The sequence below is a fragment of the Ovis aries genome, chromosome 11 (genome assembly GCF_016772045.2).
Source record: "Ovis aries strain OAR_USU_Benz2616 breed Rambouillet chromosome 11, ARS-UI_Ramb_v3.0, whole genome shotgun sequence".
Taxonomy (NCBI): Eukaryota; Metazoa; Chordata; class Mammalia; order Artiodactyla; family Bovidae; genus Ovis; species Ovis aries.
Genome location: NC_056064.1, coordinates 61,387,113 through 61,412,524, shown reverse-complemented (window position 1 = coordinate 61,412,524; position 25,412 = coordinate 61,387,113). Strand labels below are relative to the sequence as shown.

At 55.0% G+C, this 25,412-nt stretch overlaps 1 protein-coding gene across 8 annotated transcripts in view; it reads left to right on the top strand.

Moving 5' to 3' along the window:
* The window catches only part of AXIN2 (axin 2), a 28,646-nt gene extending 23,662 nt beyond the window's left edge, over positions 1-4,984 (top strand). For all 8 annotated transcript variants that reach the window (XM_042256527.2, XM_042256529.2, XM_042256528.2 and 5 more), the window contains 2 exons: positions 608-775; positions 3,694-4,984. In XM_042256527.2, coding sequence (XP_042112461.1) covers positions 608-775; positions 3,694-3,820 — 295 coding nt within the window. In that variant the 3' untranslated portion in view covers positions 3,821-4,984. The remainder of the gene's footprint in view (positions 1-607; positions 776-3,693) is intronic.
* The last annotated feature ends 20,428 nt before the right edge of the window (positions 4,985-25,412 follow it).

The window sequence follows — 25,412 nt, the reverse complement described above, 5'->3', positions numbered from 1 at the left end:
GACCGGACAGGGAAGCCAGGCTTCTTTTGGTTCCGGGACGGTGTGTGAAAAGAGTGGTCAGCTGCTGAGATCTGAAGTGGTTGAAATCATTCACCTGTCCGTCCTTAGCTGCTCTATCATGAGTAGTGTTCAAAGAGAGAAAAAAACCTCTACAGTGTTTTAATTGGTTGACCTTAAGTTGACCAGGTGTTTGGGCCTATTGCGCTTTTTTTAGCCATTCTGCAAAAACTCAGAAGTTGCAGTGACTGAGGGCTGATCCCCACACACCCCCACCATGGGCCCTGGCGTTCCGAGTTCACGCCATCCCTGGGCAGAGGCAGAAACCACAGACCCTGGCTGGGGCGAGTGTGGTGTCCTGGTCACTCTGGGAGGGTTCCTATCTTTGGAGGCAAGTTCCCTGTGATGCCCCCCAATGGACATGGCTCCGTCCTCCCATTGGGCGGCACACACACACCTGTGTGCCCTGCACTGATGACCTTGCCCAGGGCCCTCGGCACACACAGCTACAGCCTCACCTCTGAAGATACAGTTTGCAGACCTCCTGGGGGTGTGTGCGCTCTGACCGCTTTCAAATGCTGGACCTGTGGCTTTTCCATCTCATTTTCAGCCACAAGGAGCCCAGGAAGCTGGCAGGGATGCACGCGCTCCAGGCCAGTGAGCTGGTGGTCACTTACTTCTTCTGCGGGGAGGAGATCCCCTACCGGCGGATGCTGAAGGCCCAGAGCCTGACCTTGGGCCACTTTAAGGAGCAGCTCAGCAAAAAGGGAAACTACCGGTAAGCATCCTGTGGCTTTCCTCTGCTCCAGAGTCGGTTTGCTCAGAACCAAGAGCCAGGGTCACCTCTCAGCCCCCAGACCTGCAGGGGCCAGGTGGGCGGGCAACCTGGGGCTTTGCTCTGTCTCCTTTCCTCCGACTCCCCCACCCCTGCCCCTCCTAGAGATAGCACAGGGCTGGGCGGGCTTTCTCTAGCAGGAGAAGTGGACTCAGGAGCCAGGGGACAGCTGGCTTTTTCAGAAGAGCCGGGCAGGAGCCTGAAAGGGAGAGCGTGGGGAGAACAGAGGGGTCGGACAGACTGATGAGGAGGCTGAAAGGCGGCCCTTGGGCAGGTCCGGGAGAGACTGCCACCCATGACACGTGGCATCGTGCCCCCTCAGCTCTGGGTCCCAGGTAGTGTGAGGCAGGGTGGCCTGAAGCGGACAAAGGGCAGGACCTGTGGGTGGGTGTGGGGGCACAGGGCTGCCCACTCTTCCTGCCAGGACCTGGGGAAGACGCCCTGCCGTCCCCCCAGGCCTCTCCCCACCTACAGGGTGCAGACCCCGCCCCTGGCGTGCCAGCCCCAGGCGTCCTTGGTTACTTTTCTCTTGCCTTGTCTGGTTCATCCAGAGCCCTAGCTGGCCTTGTCGGCTGCCTCCATCCCAGAGGAGTATGCGGGTTGTGTCCAGCTGTGTCCTGGGTGCCATGTGCAGGGCCAGGACGAGGAGCGGGGAGCAGTCAGGGGGCACGGGTCAGAGAGGAGCCCAGCTGGGGCGCAGAAGCTACCGCCCCAGTGCCCCCCCGAGCGAGGGAGGGAGTGCGAGAACTTTAGCATCCCTTAGCAAGTGGCCTGATGGGTGAGCCCACCTCCCGGGCCCGAGACCCCCGCCCTTCAGAGCAGGCCCCCTGCAGCCCGGAATGACTTGGTTTGCAGGGAAGGGAGCAGGGCTCAGGGCTGGGACCGTGCCAGTGACAGACCACAGGCCTTGGGCCGGGCTGGCGTCTTCCTGGTTCACACCTGGGCAGAGGTGGTTCTGGAGATGAACAGAGGGGGAACGGGCCTGGCTTATCTCGCACAGACCCAGGCGAGGGTAGGGGCACACGTCCCCCTCCAGGGACCCATCAGGACCTCAGCTTTGGCGCGGCTGGCCCTTGCGTGGGACTGCAGGTGACTTTCCGGGGGGCCCAGAGCATGGAGCAGGGCAGCCCCCGCTTGGACGCTCTGGCCACATCTGGCCTGGATCCTGTCTGTCCCGAGGCACGCTCAGCGAGCCGGGCTTTGAAGCCCCAGCCCTCCTCTGACGAGCGGACTCTGCGCTCACATTCCTTGCTGATTGGATCAGGCTGTGGCGAGCGGGCCCTCCCTGCCGCCCTTCCGGGCCGGAGCTGGACCCCTGGCCCCTGGTCTTCTCAGCCTGCGTGCTGCCGCACTCACCTTGCCCCCTGCCCCCAACTCCCAGCGAGGATGGGCTGGGGCCTGGGCTGCAGGGCAGGGCTGGGAGGGGAGCCGCCCTCAGAGGCCAGATGCCCGGGAGGCAGGGCGTGAAGCAGGTCTCAGGGGCGAGAAGCCAGGGGCTACGCCTTTGACGTCTCGGGGTCAGGGCTCCTAGAGGAAGTTGCAGTTATGGACACGGTCACCACGAGCCCCTGCTCAGAGAGGCCAGGAAGCCACCCTGCTCTGGTCCGTGCTGACCCCGAGGGCTGTGGGCCTGGGGTGCCAGGGGCATCGGAGCCTCTCCAGGGAAACAAGACTGTTGTCTCCCCCCACCCCCCACCCACGGTGCCCTGTCTCAGCGGGCCACCCAGGACCGGCGTCTCCACTGCTGGCCCCCGTAGCCCAGCCCCTTGAGTACCTCCAGCTGTCTCACCGTATCTAGCCTTATCGGCTTTCCGAGTACTTGGCCTGCCTTCACTGAAGAGCAGAGACGTTTAGCTCTAAGCTTTTTAAGGAGAAAAGATAAAAACAGAGGCCCACCGTAACCCTGAGACGCAGTCACACGTTTATTGTTTGAGAAGCTGTTCCCCTCCCCCAGGGGCCTTTGCCGCCTGAAGGCGACAGCCTTCACGGGCGAGTTTAGTCTGTCTGCGGGGTCTCCCTGGCCGGGGCGGGGGGAGGCAGAGGACTTGGCATGGTGTCCAGGCAGGGACGTGGGTGGGCCGGGCAGACAGGACAGCAGTCGTTTCAGGCGTGACTCTCCTGGGACGGGCTGGTCATCTGCACCGGTGCCTTCAAGTGGCTTCAAGAAGGAAGGCCAGGGTGGGACCCAGGGCCTTTCCATCCACACAGAATAGGGGCTTTTGGCGTTTGACCCTGGGGCAGGGAGCGAGGGGACCGGGGCAGAGGGGAGAGTCACAGTGGCGGGGGGGGGGGGGGGTCTCAGTGGCCCCATGAGGCAGGGAGCTGCCCACCTCCGGTGGTGGCCACAGCGGAAGCAGCCAGTCCTGCTCCCCGGCTGTGCCCGAGCCCCCAGCTGTGCCCGAGCCCAGTCAGGCACTGGTGGGTGGGGAGTGTCACAGGTACCCGCCTCCCGCAGGCTTCACAGAATCAGATAGCTGAGTCTGAGGGCTCTTTGAGGGGCCTCCCCAGGCTGCCCTGCAGGTGAACTCCAGGCATGCTTTGCCCACCCACCCCCAAAAGAAACTGGGGAGAAAGAAGCAGCTGTTCATCAGGTTTCCGTCCTGGACTGAAGGCTGCAGCCTCAACGCTGCTGGCAGCTATGCGGGGAGGAGGAGCCTGGCCCACTGCCTCCAGGCCGCCCGCCTGGCTTTGCCCTTCACCCAGCCCGGGGGCTCTCACTGCAGATCCCAGTGGCAACTTCCCTGCCAGCCCCACGCAGCAGCGTTCTCGAGACCCCTTGGTCCCCGCCTTGTTGACAGAGTCTTCTCAAGACGCGTGGAAAGTGCCCCTTCACCAAGCGCTTGTTGGGTTTTCCCTTTAAGGTATTACTTCAAAAAGGCGAGCGACGAGTTCGCCTGCGGAGCGGTGTTCGAGGAGGTCTGGGACGACGAGGTGGTCTTGCCCATGTACGAGGGCCGCATCCTGGGCAAGGTGGAGAGGATCGACTGAGCGCCCCTCGCCGCGGCGCCCGCGACCCCGCCTTGCGGCGGAAGAGCCACGCGGTGAAGATGCCGGAGGCGCGGGACGAGTCCCGCCCGGGCCGCCCGGCGCTGCGGAGAGGAAAGCCGGAACTGCTCTTGAGAAACGGGACCACTCGGCGCCGGCGATGCTGACTGTGCCCGAGAGGCTGCCGCGCGTCCTGTGCGACAACCCGGGCTGTGAATCCAGCCGCGGCTCACCTGCACAGGAGTCCCTGCTGGTATTTATTGAACAGGCCCCCCGCGCCCCGCGTGTGGACGCGGGAGAGGGATTTTCGTGGTTCTCTGTCACCAAGAATTAAGCTCTGCGTGAAGACGGACTGTTCAGGGTGGCGCCCTGCCGCCCGCACACGCGGAGATTGGTGCATTTTCCGCTGCCCCGCGCCCCCACCCCGCGCTGCTGTGTTTTCATATAGGTCTGGAGGCCTGGTGTGGAGGTCCTGTCGATGGATGATCTTGGCGGGGGGGATGGAGCCTCCCTGGGCCCCAGGTCCGTCCTGTGACTTCTGGGGCTCCCACCAAGGCCCGGCCCCGCACCCTACGGCCGACGCCTGCTGCAGCCATGTGGTTCAGCTTGTGCTTTTATGGAAATAGCGGTCCTTGGCGTTTTTTACAGATTACTCTTTGGACCCCAGCCATTCTAGAAGCTACTCCCCACCTCACCCCCACCCTGCAAAGAAGCAAACAGCTTTGGGAAGACTGGCCCGAGCACCCTCCTGCAGACACCTTCCTGTTGGCGTTGGGGTTTTCACGTTACCTTAGATCTGTGCGCTCTGTGGCCACAGGCCCCTGAAGCCGCGGCTGTATATACTGTGTGGGGAGAGTATGCGCCCACTATCTCCGGAGCTTGACCTGGAATCAGTACAGTACCTGTACCTGCACGGTGCCCGCGCCGTGTGTCGCCCTATATTGAGGGCTCCAGCTTTCCCTTGTTTTTTGAAAGGGGTTTATGTACAAATATATTTTATGCCTTTTTATCACAAGTCTTGTACCCAGTGATTTTTGCCATGGCGTTTTGTTCTACTTATACTGTAAATTATGCATCATAAAGAGCTCATTTAAGGAAAATTACTTGGTACAATAATTATTGTAATTAAGAGATGTAGCCTTTATTAAAATTTTATATTTTTCACAATGGCAGCCTCATCTTTGAGTTCGCGGAGTGGGATTGGGAGAGTGGCACCTTCTGTATGTCTGAATCCCTTTGCTTGATGTTTCCCACCTGCCTCGAATCCGTTTCTCTCTGAGCTGGAGGTCTTCTTACCCGACTGGTGTTTTGGAAAATGATTTCTTCAGAGTCACTGGGTTGCTGACTGGCTAAGGGTTTTCTCCAGTGGGAGCAGGTGTGGACAGCATCCCTGAAGTTCTCCCTGTCTGCCACCTGACTCATCAGCCTCTTCCTCCCAGGCCGCTCTCTGCCACCTGGCCGGGTAGGTACGGGTGACAGGAGGCTGGGGTGAGGTCCTTCCAGGAGCGCTTGCATCTCACGTGTGTCTGGTGAACAGCCTCGAGATGGTGAGCAGACCGTGATGCCTTGGGGTCAGTGAACCACCTCCATCCCAGTGCCCACCAGCCACCCTCCCCCGGCTGGGTAGCCCAGATGGTCGGGTGAGGAGCACACACCGTTCACAGGGCGGTTCTCTCTGTGGACCGCTCTTCACCCAGCAAACATCCCCTTCCCATGCGTAGAGCACTCAGGGCTGGGCTGCGTTTCAGATCCCGGAAAGCAAGTCCGTGTAGAGGAGTCCTAGGATGAACCCTTTCTGAAATTAGGGGAAAATGTGTGTGAGGGGGGAGTAAGTGAGTTTGGGATTAGCATATACACATTCTATTTATGAAACAGAACCAGCAAGGGCCTACTGTTGGGCGTCCCTGGTGGCTCAGACAGTAAAGAATCTGCCTCCAGCACAGGAGACCTGGGTGTGATCCCTGGGTCAGGAAGATCCCATGGAGAAGGGAAAGGCTACCAGTATTCTGGCCTGGAGAATTCCATGGACTGTATAGGTCGTGGGGTCGCAAAGGGTCGGACACAACTAGCGACTTTCACTTCCAATATGAGGAATGAAGAGATTCCAGCTGGTGGATGTGGGAGACCTCTTGATTCCTCCCGTAAGAATCATGAGTTCCGACACGGGCTTGGGGTTCGGAAGAACCTGAACCCACGTCCCAGAGCCACTGCCCCGGCGGGAGGCTCCGCAGCAGCATGCGCGAGGCAGAAAGCAGACCAATGGCCGCTCGCGCTCACTCTTCTCACTGTGACAGTCGGCTCCGCACCGGCGGGACGGACCGGCCTCTGGGATCCTCGAACCTTGACTGCAGAATCCACTGTGCCTTGCTCCCACGAGAGGGTCTATGGTTTTATTCAAATTTTCCAAAGAAAAAGACAATGCAAGACCTCCTTCCTCCAGCCCCACCGGGTCTCCAGTGGGAGCTGGTGATTCACAGCTGCCCACGCTGGACACCCCACCCCAGGGAGGCCCGGGGTGCTGGAGGGGCACCCCCCTGGTCCTTTGCCACCTCCCCTCTCTAAGCGCCAGCTGCCCAGCAGGTCACCTACCTCATCTTCATTTCCTGGGTGCTTCCGGAAGCTCTGGCCCCCTTTTCTGATGAATGGTTCTCCAGTTCATCAGAGGAGCGCGCAGACCGTGGGCCCGAGTCCACCCTGGGCTGGCGGGAGCTCTTGCAGCTCCATCCTCACTCCCTGGATTAGTAATAGGGAATCTGCACACACCCCCACCCCACATCCTGCTGCACCCTCTGGGCGCTGGCTTGGCACAGAACCAGGAGAGGCGGGGGGCACTGCGCTGGCTGGGGAGACAGAGACGTTCCAGCCGGAGCCTTGCTTTGGCCCCAGTGCATCTAAGATTTGTCTTTATTACGTTTGAGCTTGCACCAGGGGTCCCGAACCTCCGGGCTGCAGACCAGTACCTCCTGTCAGGTCAGCGACAGCATGAGGTTAAAGATAAAGCGCTCAGTACACGTGATGCACTTGAGTCATCCTGAAACCATTCCCCTACCCCTGTCCATGGAAGAGCTGTCTTCCACGAAACTGCTCCCGGGTGCCACAGAGGTTGGGGTTGCTGCCTTCCACAGTACCTGAAGTTCTCTGCAGCCCCTCACCTGGGGGAGGGGGCGGTTCATGGGGAGACTGGGGCTTTGCATAAAGGACCCTGTTTTCTTCTTTTCAGCCCCAAGGATATGTTGGGATTATAATCATATTGTCAAAAGGAAGGAAATTGGAAGTTACCTCCAGAGAAAATATTCCAGTCTATTTGAATAATTAGGTAAGACTGGGCTTTTTGCTGTTGTTGGTTGGTCTTATTTAAAAAAAAAAAAAAGATCCTCTGTGTGTGTGTGTGCGTGTGTGTGTTGGGGGCTTTAGCAGAGACCCGCCACAGACACCAGTATCCACCTCCAGGGCCCGGTTCCGAGGGCATAAGGCCCCCGGCTCCACCCACACTGACTCTTGACTTCTCCTAAAGGGCTCATTTGCTCAGGGCCTTCGTCTTTGTCATTCTCTGCTTGGCTACCAGGATATAAAACACTTGGGAGAAATCACGGATTTTCTGTCTCTAAAGATTTCCAGGTTAGAAGGTGACGTCCGGTCCCCTTCAGGTCTGGAGGCTGCACCCTAGACTGTGTGAGCTGTCCGAGCTGGGGAATTCTGAGTCTGGCACAGGCCTGGGGGATTCTATAGTATTTTCCAGGGGAAGCGATGGGCTACCTGGTGGCTGGGGGTCAGCCGGGGGAGGGGGGGGGGAGGGGAGTCTTCCTGCCTCTGAGGGAAGGTTTCTGTCCTGGCAGGGACTTGCATTGGTAAAATGAGCCTCAGCTCCCAGCCCCAACCAGGCAGTGGGCGCTCTCTCGAGTGTCTGTTTCCAGGAGGGTAAAATCTTTTGCCATCGCCAGTTATGTGGTTGGTTTGTGAGTCATTGTGGAGCACTTAGCCAGGCTGAAGACAGCAAGAAGCAATTAGTCCTCTGATCGACACGGTTTGTCAACATAAAAGGTTTGGGCTGAAGGGCCGCCAGATGACACCCGCGGCTTGGCACGCCCGCGATGGCCACGGGCACTCCTTGTTTATTCCGCCTGCCTGAAAAACGCCCAGGGGGTGAGAAGGGGGCGGCCGAGCTGGAGGTGGGGCGCAGCTGCCGTCCATCTGAGCCCCTCCCCTCGCGTTAGGGGGCAGGGCTGCTGGGGCCGCCTGCTTCCCACTGGGCCAGAGGCCCATTATCCTGACGGAGGGACAGCCGGGTCCCCAGGGCAGGGACAGCGAGACGTGAGAAAGGGCGTTCAGGAGACGCGCGGATGGTGAGAGTGAAAGGTCAGCTTATTTGATCTGAGCTGCTTAGAGATTTTTCCCTTTTTTTTTTTTTTTTTTTTTTTGCTAACCAGAGAAATAAAGTCATGGTAGAAAATTTGAAAAATACATAGAATAATAAAAGCCCCTCCCCCAACTCATCTGTAATCCCACGGCCCCAAGATACCAACTGATAATATTTTGGTGTATTTCTTTCCCGTATATGGCACACTCTCTTGCTCAGTATTCTGAGCATCTGTTTTTGAGGATAAATTCCTACACGTGTGAAGACTTTAATTGTTCCAGGCAGTGTGTGTGTGTGTTAGTCCCTCAGCCGTGTCCAGCTCTTCTCAACCCCACGGACTGTAGCCCGCCAGCCTCCTCTGTCCACGGCATTCTCCAGGCCAGAACATGAGTGGGTTGCCATGCCCTTCTCTAGGGGATCTTCCCGACCCAGGGATCGAACCCGTTTCTCCTGCATTGCACGCCGATTCTTTACCTTCTGAACCACAGGGGAGGCTCTGTGGCCATTTCTTCAGACCGCCTGGTTGCCGTGCAGACCGCCTGGACTCCACCACCTGGAGCTCCTCTTCCAATGAGAGGCCGCAGGGCAGTCCCTTCTGTTTGAGGCAGCAGAACCTGCTGACCCCCGCACCCCCCCCCCCCAACCCCCCTTGCCCCGGGACTGCAGGATTCACATCCGGCCCTGAAGGAAGGGCTTGTGGTCCTGCCTGCCTGCCTCACCCCTTACCTGTCGGGAGGTCCTGCTTCGGGACCATACCTGCCTCATCTGACGGCCGCTTGCCGTGGTCCCCGGCCCAGAGTCTCCCACTCCATACAATCCCTGATGGTGTCTTGTGTCGGACCCTGGTTGATTTCCACCCTCTGGTCCCCAGTGCCAGAGTCCTCCAAGCCACCTGCTCCGAGGTCTCCATACACGGCACCAGTGTTTCCTTCTGTCCGCTGTCCCCACGGCCCCTGTAGCTGGCTCTGACCCTTGCTGGGTCTCCTGGTAGCAGCACCGCGGATTTCCTTCGGGAAGCACTCCTCAGTCACGCAAACGGCACAGGATCTGGCCAACTGATACATTTCCCTCCCTCGTATCAAGACTGGTTCGGGGATGGGCGTGAGACTAGCGTGGGTCCAGCGAGAGTCAGCCTTGGGACTCAGGCCAGGAATTCAGAGAGCACGGCGCTCCCTGTCTGCTGTGGCCTCTCAAGTGGAAGGACAAAACGCGAGCTTCGGGAGACCTCACCGAGGAGAGCCCACTGGGGCTGAAGCCAGAATTCAGAGCCTCAAGAGGATGGGCTTGCGGTGGAGGGGGAGACTGGCCAACCTCTGACGTCATTGGATCCTTAACATCCAGCTGCCCTAGTCCCTGGGAGCCAGCAAATCCTGTCTCTTTTTTCTCTTAAATTGACTGGACTTGGGTTTTGTTTTACTCAACCCAAAGTATCCTGGCTAATAACACAGTGGGCAGATGTATTCTCAAGACCAGGAGCCCACACCCCGTGAGAGGGAGCCTGGGGAGGGGAAACAGTCACTTTGAGAAACAGTATGTTGTGATAAAGAGAGTGTCGAGTTCCGTTCCGATTCTGGAGAATTCCACAGGTTAGATGTTTGTGACCAGAGGCCTGGGGGTGTGAGGGCCTTTTCCTAAGGGGCCTTTCCTAAGGGCTTTTTCCTAACAGGGCTCTTGGGCCCTGAGGCCACGCTGGCTCTTTGCTGCAGGCCAGCATCAGCAGTGGAGAAGGACCCTGTCTTCCTGAGGGAGGGGGCCTGTCCCTGAAGCCCCGGTCCCTACCCTGGAGGCATGGGTTCTGACACGATGGACGCAGCTCTGCCTGATTGAGGCGACCTCTGGAGACCCGGAGGAGGGTCACTTCGGGCTGAGATTTCCTGGGCCCCAGGAATCCACCGGGAGGAGAGCGGGAGGGGGTCCTGGGACAGGGACCAGGCCAGTCAAGGCCCGCAGGTGGGCGGAAGGGAGCGCCCAGGGTCTGGCGGGCGTGGGTGATGAAGGCGGCCTTAGGGTCTTCCAGGTCCGGCTGACCCCCATCAAAGGCGGGGATCAGTCTCCCGGAGAGAAGCTAACCCCAGTGGAGGCTGGGAAGACAGGTGGCAGGCGCGCAGGTGATGGAGAGACGCAGAATCCGGGCCGCGCCCTCCTCCCCCGCCCCCTCCTCTCCCTCCTCCCTCTCCTCCCCCCGCCCCTCCCTTCCTCCCCTCCTCCCCTCCGCCTCCTCCCCGCCCCCATCTCCCCTCCCCCTCTGACCTCCTCCTCACTCCTCTCCCCCGGTCCTTCCCCCCACCCCTCCTCTTCCTCCCTTTCTCCGCCCCCGCTAGTCCTCACGCCGGGTTTGGGCCGCTCCGCCCGGCGCCCCTTCACCTACCGTCCCTCACGGGCCCATTTCCGCCTCTCTGTGCGCTCCCACAGCCCCCCTCCATCCGCGCCCCCTAAAGGGGCAGTCGAGCCCCAGCCCAGGGCTGCTGCGGCGCGGGGGGCGCGGGGGTCCATCCCCCGGGACCCGGACAGAGACGAGTGTGCTCGGCATCTCTACGGGCCCCGCTGCCATGGCAACGCGGTGCTCCGGTCCACCCTGGAGGGTTTCATTACCGAGGAAAAAAACAACTTTTCTTCCCTTAGACCCATTTAATTATTTGATTGCTCAGTAACCAAAAGTGCGCGAGGCCCGCAGCCAGAAGGGACTTGAAAGCCGAGCGAGCGGTGATGGGCTGTGGGAGCCCAGGGTTCAAAGGCCGCGCGGCGCCCTCGACCTCAAGGAACCAGTCAACATGGGGTGCCGGCGGAGGGGGGATGACGGAGAAGGGAGATGACGGAGGAGGAGGGGATGACAGAGGAGGGGATGACGGAGGAGGGGGATGGAAGAGGAGGGGGATGACGGAGGAGGAGGGGATGACGGAGGAGGGGGATGGAAGAGGAGGGGGATGACGGAGGAGGAGGGGGATGACGGAGGAGGAGGGGGTGACGGAGGAGGAGGGGGTGACGGAGGTGGGGGATGGAGGAGAAGGGAGATGACAGAGGAGGAGGGGGATGACAGAGGAGGAGCGGGATGACGGAGGAGGAGGGGATGACGGAGGAGGGGATGACGGAGGAGGAGGGGGATGATGAAGGAGGAGGGGATGACGGAGGAGGGGGATGACTGAGGAGGGGGATGATGGAGGAAGAGGGGGATGGAGGAGGAGGAGAATGACGGAGGAGGGGGATGGAGGAGGAGAAAGGAGATGACAGAGGAGGAGGGGGATGACGGAGGAGGGGGATGACGGAGGAGGGGGATGATGGAGGAGGAGGGGAATGACGGAGGAGGAGGGGGATGATGAAGGAGGAGGGGGATGACGGAGGAGGGGATGATGGAGGAGGGGGGGATGGAGAAGGAGAGGGATGACGGAGGAGGGGGATGACAGAGGAGGGGATGATGGAGGAGGGGGGATGGAGGAGGAGGGGGATGACGGAGGAGGAGGGGGATGATGGAGGAGGGAATGACGGAGGAGGGGGGATGGAGGAGGAGAGGGATGGAGGAGGAGGGGTATGGAGGAGGGGATGACGGAGGAGGAGGCACATGATGGAGGAGGCGGGATGCTGGTGAAGTGGGAGGCGAGTTCGAAGGCGCGCGGAGGGTTTTCATGTAAAGTTAAGTTTCAGACGTGACTGTCGCGATGGAGCCTCGGCGTTTGAACTCGTTTATTAGAAAGTTTTCCAGCCATTCAGCGGCTTCCCAGAGAAATGTGGGAGGCGGGGCGGGGAGCGGTTCTGGTCCCCTAGTTACACCCAGGAGGGCACCTTGCTCTGGCTCCTGTTCTACCGGGAGGAGGGGGCGGAGGCGAAGACTCCCCTGCCCACCCAGGTCCCACGGGAGCCGTAGGAGCAGAGGGTCCTCAGGAGTCGCAGAGGCAGCCTGGGGTGCATCCGGTGTGGCTGGCCCAGCGGGTCACATGGTGACCACGTGGTGCTGGCCACGTGGGTCTCCACGCCCCTTGCTCCTGCTTGTGTCCCCGGCGTGATGGGGGGAGGACCTGTCGCCAGCAGAACGCCTTCAGCTTTCCAGGTCTGAATTCCAAGCCCACACTGCTCCTTGATGAGAAAAAAATGGACGTCACATTTTCAAGGTGATTAAATACCTTCTAAGAGGGGCTTTAAGCCTTAGGACTGAAGGATCCCACCCCCCAAGGCCCCGTCTGCTGATGTGGACTGAATGGGCTTGAGATCCCACCTGGTCTTCTCACTGCCCTCCCCCCACGCCCCCCAAACCGCGCCAGGAGGAAAGGAACTTCCCCTCCAGGGCCAGGCCAACTGAGGGCACTGGGCAGACACTGGCCCAGCCAGGAGCTGCTCGCAGGGGCACTTCCTGCCTTCCTGGCGCCAGGAGATCCTCAGGACGCTTCAGCTCTGCCTGGAGCTCACCTTCCGGTCCCTCAAACTATCCTATCTTCTGGACTCTTGGCAAGATCGTGAACCATCCGAAAACACACCCAACTGAGGCTGTGGTGGTCCCCTCCCCAAATGGGGTTTTCTCTTCCTTGCTCTGAGGTCACAGCTACGATCTCACCCAACTCTATGCTGCAACTCTGTGCTGCTTCACTCCAACACGAAGAACAGGTTTCTGAAATAAACGTGGGGCTTTGCTTATCAGAAGCCCCCTTTGCTGCCAAGCACAATTTTAAACCACACAGAGGACTAGCTCAGTCAGTCAAGAATCTGCCTGCAATGCAGGAGACCTGGGTTCAGTTCCTGGCTGGGTAAGATCCCCTGGAGAAGGAAATGGCAAGCCACTCCAGTATTCTTGCCTGGAAAATCCCATGGACAGAGGAGCCTGGCGGGCTGCAGTCCGTGGGTCACAAGAGTCGGACACGACTTAGCGACTGGACGGCCACCACCACCACAGAGGACTTCCCTGGTGGCCCACTGGTTGAGAACCTGCCTGTCGGTGCAGGGGACATGGGTCTGATCCTTGGTCCAGGAAGACCCAAGTGCTGCCGGGCGGTTAAACTGCGCACTGGAACCACCGAAGCCTGAACTGTGGAGCCTGCACGCTGCAACGAGAAGCTGCCACAGTGAGAAGCCCATGCACCGCAGTGAGGGAGCAGCCCCGACTCCTGGAGAACGCCCTTGTGGCAGCCCCGAGACCGGGGCAGCCGTCAGCAGGGATTAAAGGCTAAACCCCTCCACAGAGCGTCAGCCGGGCCCCTCTCCCAGCCCACCCCCACCCCCGGCTTACAGGAAGATGGATCCTCAGGGCAGGTGCAGTGGTCTCTGTGACCTCAGATGAAACGCATCAGTTCCAAACCTCAATGTCCATGCTCACACCCCGCACTATCCTCTTTTCAGTGGGAATTGCAACTTTTTCTGAGTCGGAGGCAGTGGTGTGCTGGCAAGTGTTGAACAACGAGCTGTCTGGGGAGGAAGCCTCGAATCGTGCCATTTGCCGAATTCCATGGTGGCAGCGCTCCCATCGCAGCCAACTTCAGGCTGAAACCTGAGGTCAGCTCTCCCAGGCCGCTGTGAGCTGGCCCAGAACACCGTGGGAAAGGGCTCCAGAACCAAGAGACACACGTGGAGGGAGGGTGCCGGCCCGCTGTGGCCCCCTTGCCTGGCAGTGCGATAAAGCCACTCTTTTATACTTTCCCTCCAAGGCTCCCAAATGTGTTTCTGAGATGCTACTCCTAGAACTGCCTCCTCACCATGCCTCCATTCCAAAGGCAGCACCTTCAGCACGAGGTTAAAGAGACTTTTGGCTTCATGAAAACGTCCAGGGATGCAGAGATCACAGCGTAAAGAACGCAGCCTTGGGACAAGGGTTAGGCACACTTATTATGTGTTTTTAATGGGCGTCCCAGGTGGCGCAATGGTAAAGAATCTGCCTGCCCATGAGAAGATGTAGGTTTAATCCCTGGGTCAGGAAGATCCCCTGGAAGAGGAAATGGCAACCCGCTCCAGTATTCTTGCCTGGAGAATCCCAGGAGCAGAGGAGCCTGGCGGGCTACAGTCCATGGGGGTGCAAAGAGTCAGACATGACCGAGATATCAGTCACCATAAGAAAGGCGTTTGTGGAAATAAACACATGTCTGTGTCCATGTCCATGCATGTGTGTAATAATGGGACATTATAATGCTATCAATTGATCGGAAATCTCTTTGTTCCCGCTTCTCTCCTGGTTCCACCTCCTGACATTCGAGTTAGGAGAAAGAGGCTCAGTTGTGTAGGATGGAGGGGATCTCCGTGAGGCCGAGTCTCAGGTCCCAGACAGTAAGGAGAACACCTTCGATACTGACAGGTCTGCTCAGGATAATTTACAGTTAGAACCACGCACTTTTAGTTACCCCCGATGGATGAGGACGACAGAAAAGTGTTTCAAGGTAGCGTTCAGAGTCTTTCTTTTTTTTAAATTTTCTGGGCCATGCCAAACACAAGTGGGATCTTAGTTCCCAGACCAGGAATTGAACCCGTGCCCCCTGCAGTGAAGAGTCTTAGCTAGTGAAATACCAGGGAAGTCCAGAGGCATCTTTTTAAATCAATTTGATTGAGACTTGGGCTTCCCTGGTGGCTCAGGGGTGAAGCCACCTGCCAATGCGTGAGCTACAGGAGGCCAGCGTTCGATCCCTGGGTCGGGAAGACCCCCTGGAGAAGGAAATGGCAACCCAGTCCAGTATTCTTGTCTGGGAAACCCCATGGACAGAGGGGCCTGACAAGCTACAGTCCATGAGGTTGCACAGAATCGGATACGACCGAAGTGAAGGGACTGTAAGCATTTTTGTGTGCCCTTAAGTTTTCTTTGAAGACACAGTTTTTATTGACTGTATAGTATTCTATCCAATATTTTTGTGCTAAACTATATTAACTATATATTAAACTAGTTATATGTACTACAGTCCATGGGGTTGCAAAGAGTCAGACACGACTGCAACTGAACTGAACTGATATTGAACTAATTTCCTATTTTCAGGCATTTAGGTTGTTCTTAAGTTTAAAATCGTCATGCTATATAAAATAGATAAATAATAAGGTCCTACTATATATAGCACAGGAAATTCTACTCGGGACTCTGTAAAGACCTACCCAGGGAAAGAATCTTCTGAAGAACAGACATGTGGATGAATATGACTGAGCCACTTCGCTGTGTGCCTGAAACTAACTCAGCATTGTGACCAGTAAGACTCTGATAAAAATTTTTAAAAATAAAGTTATCATGAAGAACTCCGTGGTTAATATCTTCATGTGTGAATCTTCATAATGATTTTCTTTTTATTTTCTGAAGAGATAGTCCTGAGAGTGAGCGTGGCTAAACAAAGGAATGTGACTAGCTTAATTCAGATCGGCAAACTGTCCCCAGTGGCTTTGAGTCAGAGCTCCTGTTTTTCATATTCTTTACAACATTGAGTATTTAAGTGAAAAAAATAGAATCTCATTGTTATTTTCAGTTCAGTTCAGGCGCTCAGTCGTGTCCGACTCTTTGCGACCCCATGAATCACAGCACGCCAGGCCTCCCTGTCCATCACCAACTCCCGGAGTTCACTCAGACTCATGCCCATCGAGTCTGTGATGCCATCCAGCCACCTCATCCTCTGTCGTCCCCTTCTCCTCCTGCCCCCAATCCCTCCCAGCATCAGGGTCTTTTCCAATGAGTCAACTCTTCGCATGACTCTTCGCCAAAGTACTGGAGTTTCAGCTTCAGCATCATTCCTTCCAAAGAAATCCCAGGGCTGATCTCCTTCAGAATGGACTGGTTGGATCTCCTTGCCGTCCAAGGGACTCTCAAGAGTCTTCTCCAACACCACAGTTCAAAAGCATCAATTCTTCGGCGCTCAGCCTTCTTCACAGTCCAACTCTCACATCCATACATGACCACAGGAAAAACCATAGCCTTAACTAGACAGACCTTAGTCGGCAAAGTAATGTCTCTGCTTTTGAATATGCTATCTAGGTTGATCATAGCTTTCCTTCCAAGGAGTAAGCGTCTTTTAATTTCATGGCTGCAGTCACCATCTGCAGTGATTTTGGAGCCCCCAAAAATAAAGTCTGACACAGTTTCCACTGTTTTGCCATCTATTTGCCTTAAGGTGATGGGACCAGATGCCATGATCTTCATTTTCTGAATGTTGAGCTTTAAGCCAACTGTTTCACTCTCCTCTTTCACTTTCCTCAAGAGACTTTTTAGCTCCTCTTCACTTTCTGCCATAAGGGTGGTGTCATCTGCCTATTTAAGGTTATTGATATTTCTCCCGGCAATCTTGATTCCAGCTTGTGTTTCTTCCAGTCCAGCGTTTCTCATGATGTACTCTGCATATAAGTTAAATAAGCAGGGTGACAATATACAGCCTTGATGTACTCCTTTTCCTATCTGGAACCAGTCTGTTGTTGTTCCATGTCCAGTTCTAACTGTTGCTTCCTGACCTGCATACAGATTTCTCAAGAGGCAGGTCAGGTGATCTGTATTCCCATCTCTTTCAGAATTTTCCACAGTTTATTGTGATCCACACAGTCAAAGGTTTTGGCATAGTCCATAAAGCAGAAATAGATGTTTTTCTGAAACTCTCTTGTTTTTCCCATGATCCAGCGGATGTTGGCAATTTGATCTCTGGTTCCTCTGCCTTTTCTAAAACCAGCTTGAACATCTGAAAGTTCACAGTTCACATATTGCTGAAGCCTGGCTTGGAGAATTTTGAGCATTACTTTACTAGCATGTGAGATGAGTGCAATTGTGTGGTAGTTTGAGCATTCTTTGGCACTGCCTTTCTTTGGGATTGGAACGAAAACTGACCTTTTCCAGTCCTGTGGCCACTGCTGAGTTTTCCAGATGTGCTGGCATATTGAGTGCAGCACTTTCACAGCATCATCTTTCAGGATTTGAAATAGCTCAACTGGAATTCCATCTGGAATTTTTCATTTTTTCCTCATTCATTTTTAAGAGCTCTTTACATAGGAAGGACATTTACTTTGTCATATATGTTGAAATATTTTCATTTTTAACCTATAGAATTGCACATATTTTTCTTTTTAATGATAGAAATTATTTTCTTTCACATTGAGAAATTTTACATTTGAAAAAGAATTGGAGTCTTTCACTCTGTCCATTACATGTTCTTAATATGTGTATACTTAGAAATGCTTTCCCGCCTGGCCTTATAACTATTCACTAATATTTTCCCATTTCTGTTACCAAATTAAAAAGTAAATTATAAATGTAGGCATTTTTCCTTTTTTTTTTTTTTTTTTTGTCTGCCTCTTTAAGACACTCCATTTTCTCAGTTGGTGTTTTCCTCCAGGACTACAATCAGGCTAGCACCTCCCTTGCAAACTAAACCCAAATCTTCAAAGGGCAGACAAAAAGAAAGACCGCTTCCTTCTTATAGCATCCAGTAGGAAAACTGGGGCATCAAAAGTCACGTCCATCTCTGGAGCTTCTCAGCCCAGCTTCTGGTCCTGCCGCTTCTACAGGAAGATGAAGAGTGGGCAATCCTGTCTCTCCCCGCCAGGGACGGCAGTTGGGGCTGACCAGAAGGTTGGGGCTGACCGCTCCCACTGGGTCTTAGGCCAGTGGTTTGTTCTCTCCAGTCACTACTGACACACCAGCCTCCCGGGTCAGGTCTCAAGCGCGGCAGCAGAAATGGGAGAAAAAGAGCAAGCGTGCTTCAAGCACTGTGTGATGCCCTTCCATCGTATATCCACCCGTTATCTACCCTCTGTCTCTCTTCTGTTTACGTCAAATACTTATTGTCTGTCTACCGTCTCTCAATTATCTTTCCATCTATCTATATCTAGGGATGCCAGACCACCTGACCTGCCTCTTGACAAACCTATATGCAGGTCAGGAAGCAACAGTTAGAACTGGACATGGAACAACAGACTGGTTCCAAACAGGAAAAGGAGTACATCAAGGCTGTATATTGTCACCCTGCTTATTTAACTTATATGCAGAGTACATCATGAGAAACGCTGGACTGGAAGAAACACAAGCTGGAATCAAGATTGCCGGGAGAAATATCAATAACTTCAGACATGCAGATGACACCACCCTTATGGCAGAAACTGAAGAGGGACTAAAAGGCCTCTTGAGGAAAGTGAAAGAGGAGAGTAAAAAAGTTGGCTTAAAGCTCAACATTCAGAAAACGAAGATCATGGCATCTGGTCCCATCACCTCAAGGCAAATAGATGGCAAAACAGTGGAAACTGTGTCAGACTTCATTTTTTGAGCTCCAAAATCACTGCAGATGGTGACTGCAGCCATGAAATTAAAAGACGCTTACTCCTTGGAAGGAAAGCTATGACCAACCTAGATAGCATATTCAAAAGCAGAGACAATACTTTGCTGACTAAGGTCCGTCTAGTCAAGGCTATGGTTTTTCCAATAATCATGTATGGATTTGAGAGTTGGATTGTGAAGAAGGCTGAGCGCCGAAGAATTGATGCTTTTGAACTGTGGTTTTGGAGAAGACTCTTGAGAGTCCCTTGGACGGCAAGGAGATCCAACCAGTCCATTCTGAAGGAGATCAGCCCTGGGATTTCTTTGGAAGGACTGATGCTAAAGCTGAAACTCCAGTACTTTGGCCACCTCATGCGAAGAGTTGACTCATTGGAAAAGACCCTGATGCTGGGAGGGATTGGGGGCAGGAGGAGAAGGGGACAACAGAGGATGAGATGGCTGGATGGCACTGCTGACTCAATGGGCGTGAGTCTGAGTGAACTCCGGGAGTTGGTGATGGACAGGGAGGCCTGGCATGCTGCGACTCATGGGGTCACAAAGAGTCGGACACGACTGAGCAACTGAACTGAGCTGAACTGATCGGTATATATCTACTATCTATTGAGAGATCGTCACTTTAACTGTGCCACCACAGCTACATTGTGTGGTCAGCTATACCCAAGACTGTGAGATGCTGGGTGAGATGAACGGACTCGGGTCTGGAAGGTCCTCAGACAGGACCATTCCAGCGGAAGGATGCCCCAAAGAGACACAGGTGTGCCCGAGGGCAGAGGCAGAGGCACAGGTGAGGGTGAGCAGTGGAAAGGCGGGCTCAGACAGGTCCCCTGGGTCTTGAGTGTCACTCAGCACCTCCCAGAGAGAGTGAAGGAGGCAGGGGGAATGCCCCCCAGGCCCCGCCTCTTTCACGTGACCCAAGCCCTTTTCAGCACTCACTTCCTAGCCTCCCGCCCCCCAACACCAGGGGGTAGGACCCCTGTGGATGAGCCAGAAATCACTTCTCCCAGGAGCAGAGCAGGGAGCAGGAGGCTTGGGAGATATTGCATTGCCAGATTCCCACCGAGGAGTCGAATTCAAGCTGGTTTCCCTTCAGTGGCGAGAGGGACAGGTGGGGGCTGTGGTTCGCTGCCTGAGACCCTAACGTCTTGTACCCCTAACTGTTGTTGTTGTTGAGTTGCTCAGTCGTGTCCAGCTCTTTGCGACCCCATGGACTGCAGCATGCGGGACTTCCCTGTCCTTCACCCTCTCCCCGAGTTTGCTCAAATTCAGGCTTGTTGAATCAGTGATGCCATCCAACCATCTCATCCTCTGTTGTCCCCTTCTCCTTCCCTCAGTCTTTCCCAGCATCAGGGTCTTTTTCAGTGAGTCGGCTCTTTGCATCAGATAACCAAAGTTTTGGAGTTTCAGCTTCAGCATCAGTCCTTCCAATGAATATTCAGGGTTGATTTCCTTTAGAACAGACTGGTTGGATCTCCTTGCTGTCTAAAGGACTCTCAAGAGTCTTCACAAGCACCACAGTTCAAAAGCATCAATTCCTCGGTGCTCAGCCTTCTTTAGGGTCCGACTATCACACCCTACGTAACTACTGGAAAAACCATAACTGTGATTCTGCAGACCTTTGTTGGCAAAATTATGTCTTTGCTTTTAATACACTGTGTAGGTTTGTCACAGATTTTCTTCCAAGAAGCCATCGTCTTCTAATTTCGTGGCTGCAGTCACTGTCTGCAGTGATTTTGGAGTCCAGGGAAAGGAAATCTGTCACTGTGTTGCAGGAAGGGGCACCCTTTCAGGGCCCGAAACTGGGCTCTTGTCTAACACTCGGAAATGAATGGTCCGAGGAGACACGTGTGCTGACAAAGCAAGAGATTTTATTGGTAAAGGGCGCCCGGGTGGAGAGCAGGAGGGTAAGGGAACCCAGGAGAACTGCTCTGCCGCGTGGCTCACAATGTTGGTGGTCTTTGGCCAGTCACTCTAATTCAGTCTTTCCTGGTGGTGCACACATCGCTCAGCCAAGATGGGTGCTAGCGAGAGGGATTCTGGGAAGTGGACGGACACGCGGTGTCTCCTTTCGACCTTTCCCGAACTCTGCCGGTGGTGGTGGCTTATTAGTTCTGTATTCCTTATCAGGATCTCCTGTCATAAAACAGCTCATGCAAGGTCACTACAGCGCCTGGCCAGGGCGGCGGCTTCGGTCAGTGTGCCTCCCCGAACAGCTGCTCCCACTGTTCCCCCTTCTATCTGCCGTGAGGTGACCAGATGCCATGATCTTAGTTTTTTGAATGTTGAGTTTCAAGCCAGCGTTTCTGCTCTCCTCTTGCACCCCTAACTGTGCGCACCCCTAACTGTGCACACCCCTAACTGTGCTGGCTTTTACCTCCTGCAGCACCTCGCTTTGCTGAGGGCTCTCAAGGCTCGGAGCAGGACTGGCAGGAGCTGCAAGCAGAGATGCTGCTTTGGGGTCCTCCAGCCCTGCTCCGAGGCGCGCTCTGTTCCCGGTGGGGCAGCCGGACTCTCATTCTAGGTCTTCCAAGCCCAGGGGCCAGACAGCTGAGCAGCCTCTTATTAAACCTCAAAGAGTTCTTTGTTCTACAGCTGAGGGCCGAAAATACAGGGCAGCATCTCTCAGCTGGTTGCTTGGAGGTTGCTGGGAGAATCCCTCAGCAAGAGAAAAAGGGGTTTGGACCAAGATCACAAGGAGAAGCCAGTTCTTCTCTGCTCTCTGTCCTTCGCCTGGAGAGAGGCTCTGGCCACTTCCACTGAAAGAAAAGAAAAAAGAAAAAACGCTGAAGAAACAGAGCTTCAGCCTTGCTTTCGGAGCTCATCAATACAGCAGCTGCGGGGACTTTAAAACTGCCTGACACTTGGGCACCACCCCCAGGGACTCAGACTTAATTGACGTGGGGGTGGGACTCCCCCGGGGGATTTGATGTGCTCCGAGGTTGAGGGCCTCTGCCTCTAACTGTGCTTTTACTGTTTACCTTTAATGATGATGGTGGAGGGGTGGATACCCTTTTTCCTCCTTGGTGGGGTGGAGATCAAAAGTCTACCTTTGAGGCCCATGATCAAGAGGTCCTTTGACCTGCTCTGGCCCACAGCGGTTTTATTTTCTGTAATCAGCACCTTCCAGTGCAGGGCCCGAGGGCAGCAGACGCAAACCTAAGTCTCACTAAAGCAGCTAAAATGCAGACACATCACTTGGCCAACAAAGGTCTGTTTAGTCGAAGCCATGGTTTTTATCATAGTCATCTATGGCTATGAGAGTTGGACCATAAAGGCTGAGCTCTGAAGAATCGATGCTTTCAAATTGTGGTGCTGGAGGAGACTCTTGAGAGTCCCTTGGACAGCAAGGAGATCGAACCAGTCAATCCTAAAGGAAATCAACCCTGAATATTCATTGGAAGGACTGATGCTGAAGCTGAAACTCCAAAACTGGTTATCTGATGCACAGAGCCGACTCACTGAAAAAGACCCTGATGCTGGGAAAGACTGAGGGAAAGAGGAGAAGGGGACGACAGAGGATGAGATGGTTGGATGGCGTCACCAACTCGATGGACATGAGTTTGAACAAACTCCAAGAAGCAGGGAAGTCTGATGTGCTGCCGTCCGTGGATCGCAAGGAGTCAGACGTGACTGAGGGACTGATCAACAGAAGCGTCTCCCTGCCTCTGAGCTGTTGGTGGCTTTCTCTCCACTAATCACAAGCCCTGATTAGAACTTCCCAGGTGTGGGTCCTCCAGCCAAGCTCTCCTTGACCAGTCTAAAACCCCTTCCTTCCCCACCTTCCTTCCTCCAGGGTTTTCTCTGCCCTTCTCTGGACATTTTAGCCTCCACTGGAGCCCCTGTTGGTCAGCAGTCCGGTAGGAAACAGAATCTCTTTGAGGCGGAGGGGGCCTTTCAGTCTCCCAGGAACCCTCCCAGGGCTCTTCACTAAGCATTCCTCCTCCTCCTTTTTTTTTTTTTTTTTTTTTGGCCAGGCCCTGTGGCTTCCAGGATTGTGTTTCCCCACCAGGGGTGGAACCCAGGCCCCATGCAGTGGGAGCGCAGTCTTACCCACTGGGCTGCTGGGGATGTCCACACGCTCAGTGTGTTTGTATGGGCTTGGTCACGTCTGACTCTTCGTGACTCCATGGGCTGCAGCCCGCCAGGCCCCCCGTCCATGGGATTCTCTGGGCAAGAACACTGGAGCGGTTGCCACGTCCTTCTTCAGGGGACCTTCTTGACCCAGGGATAGAACCCACGCCTCCTGCGGCTCCTACACTGGCAGGCGGGTTCTTCACCACTAGCGCCACCTGGGAAGCCCAGGTGGTCGCTGAACATCCTTCACTGATCTGACTCTGACGCTAATTCTCCTGCGTTAACTCCCTGTTTCCTGCCTTAGTTTCCTTATCTGTAAACTGGGGATAACACTCACTTTGAGGAGCTGATGCAACAATGAAATAGAACAGACAGAACACTTATTCCAGGCCAGTTTCTCAGTGCTTTCCCTTATATGTATATAATAGAGTGTATTTTATTTATTATAGATTTATTGATGGATACTATATTATTTTATTTACTTAATATATATTATCTATTTATTATTGGAGAAGGAAATGGCAACCCACTCCAGTGTTCTTGCCTGGAGAATCCCAGGGACGGGGAGCCCGGCGGGCTGTCCTTGCGTATGTTATATTATATATATACTTCCACGTCTTCATTTTCGGCCGTGCTGGCTCTCGGCTGCTGTGAGCGCTTTCTGCTGCTTGCGGTGAGCGGGCGGCTCTTCCTCGCGGCGCAGGCTCCCTCTGCGGAACTCGGCCTCCAGACGCAGGGGCTCAGGGCGGCAGTGCGGGGCTCAGGAGCACAGGCTCAGTCGTGGCACCCGCGGGCTTAGTTGCTCCCAGGAAAGGGGATCTTCCCGGACCAGAGGTCAGACCGGAATCTCCCGCAGTGGCGGGCGGATTCTTTGCCACTGAGCCGCCAGGAAAGCCCCTAAGAGCTTCGTTTAGATTCACCACCAGGCCCTCAGGAAACGCGGTGAGACAGGTCCTGTCCTTAGCCCACGCGACAGCATCTCCCTTCCGTCTTCCTCTGTCCCCTGAAGGACCGCGGGCATCCTTACGCAAGGCTGCATTGTCAGCCGGATGGGGTGGGGAGGGCTTTAGAAACGGGGCCTCCTCCCTCCCACCACCCCTCCCCCAAGGCGCCCCATCTCGCCCTCCTCCCCGCCTTTCTGCATTAAGCCCAGGGGCTTGCGCTTCTCTTCTGAGAAGGCTTATCAAGGCATAGCCAAGGGATTCTGGAAACATCTCACCCGCGAGATGACGCCTGCTCCCACCTGGAGCCACCTGGTGGCTCCTCGACTCAGATTCGATGCCCGGGAGGGAGGCCCTTCCTCGGACCAGACCTGCCGCTGGGTTGGTGCAACCCCGCGCCCTCGGGCCCGCCCTCTCCAGCCCACTGTCTTCCGATCAGAAACGCCGATGGAGACACTCTGATCTGCGGGCCGCGGCCAGGCGGGAGGAGGCACCGAGGGGCCACCACACCTCACGGGATCGGTGAACAGAGGCGCTCGCCTGCGGCCCAGGGCACCACGAGAAATTCAGGAAAGGCTTCAGCAAGGCGTCACGACCATGGGAAGCACCGGCAGACAGAGGGGCAGCGTCCGGGCTCAGCAAGGAGTGGGGACAAAGGCCTGGAGACGCTCAGGACACGCAGGGTCTGCAAGGGTGCGGGGCCACCGGCCAGGAGCGGCGAGGAGGCGGGAGACCCGGCCAGCGCCTCTTCATACGGGAATCTCAGCTATGATACAGATGAACCCCTCTGTGAGACAGAAACAGAATCCCGGGCTCCAGAACAGCCGTGGGGTGCCAAGGAGGAGGGGTGGGGAGGCTTGGAGGGCGAGGTTAGGGCTCGAAGATGCCAACTGTCACACACCGGACGGACAATGTGTGGCACAGGGGACTGTAGTCAACATCCTGGGACAAACCATAGTGGAAAAGGGAAACAAAGAATTCTATCAGTTCAGTCCAGTCCAGTCGCTCAGTCGTGTCCGACTCTGCGACCCCATGAATCACAGCACGCCAGGCCTCCCTGTCCATCACCAACTCCCGGAGTTCACTCAGACTCACGTCATTGAGTCCGTGATGCCATCCAGCCACCTCATCCTCGGTCGTCCCCTTCTCCTCCTGCCCCCAATCCCTCCCAGCACCAGAGTCTTTTCCAATGAGTCAACTCTTTGCATGAGGTGGCCAAAGTACTGGAGCTTCAGCTTTAGCATCAGTCCCTCCAAAGAAATCCCAGGGCTGATCTCCTTCAGAATGGACTGGCTGGATCTCCTTGCAGTCCAAGGGACTCTCAAGAGTCTTCTCCAAAACCACAGTTCAAAAGCATCAATTCTTCAGTGCTCAGCCTTCTTCACAGTCCAACTCTCACATCCATACATGACCACTGGAAAAACCATAGCCTTGACTAGACGACCTTAGTCAGCAAAGTAATGTCTCTGCTTTTGAATATACTATCTAGGTTGGTCATAACTTTTCTTCCAAGGAGTAAGTGTCTTTTCCTTTCATGGCTGCAGTCACCATCTGCAGTGATTTTGGAGCCCAAAAAAATAAAGTCTGACACGGTTTCCACTGTTTCACCATCTATTTCCCATGGAGTGATGGGACCAGATGCCATGATCTTCGTTTTCTGAATGTTGAGCTTTAAGCCAACTTTTTCACTCTCCACTTTCACTTTCATCAACAGGCTTTTTAGTTCCTCTTCACTTTCTGCCATAAGGGTGGTGTCATCTGCATGTCTGAGGTTATTGATATTTCTCCCGGAAATCTTGATTCCAGCTTGTGTTTCTTCCAGTCCAGCGTTTCTCATGATGTACTCTGCATTTAAGTTAAATAAGCAGGGTGACAATATACAGCCTTGACGTACTCCTTTTCCTATTTGGAGCCAGTCTGTTGTTCCATGTCCAATTCTAACTGTTGCTTCCTGACCTGCATACAGATTTCTCAAGAGACAGGTCAGGTGGTCTGGTATTCCCATCTCTTTCAGAATGTTCCACAGTTTAT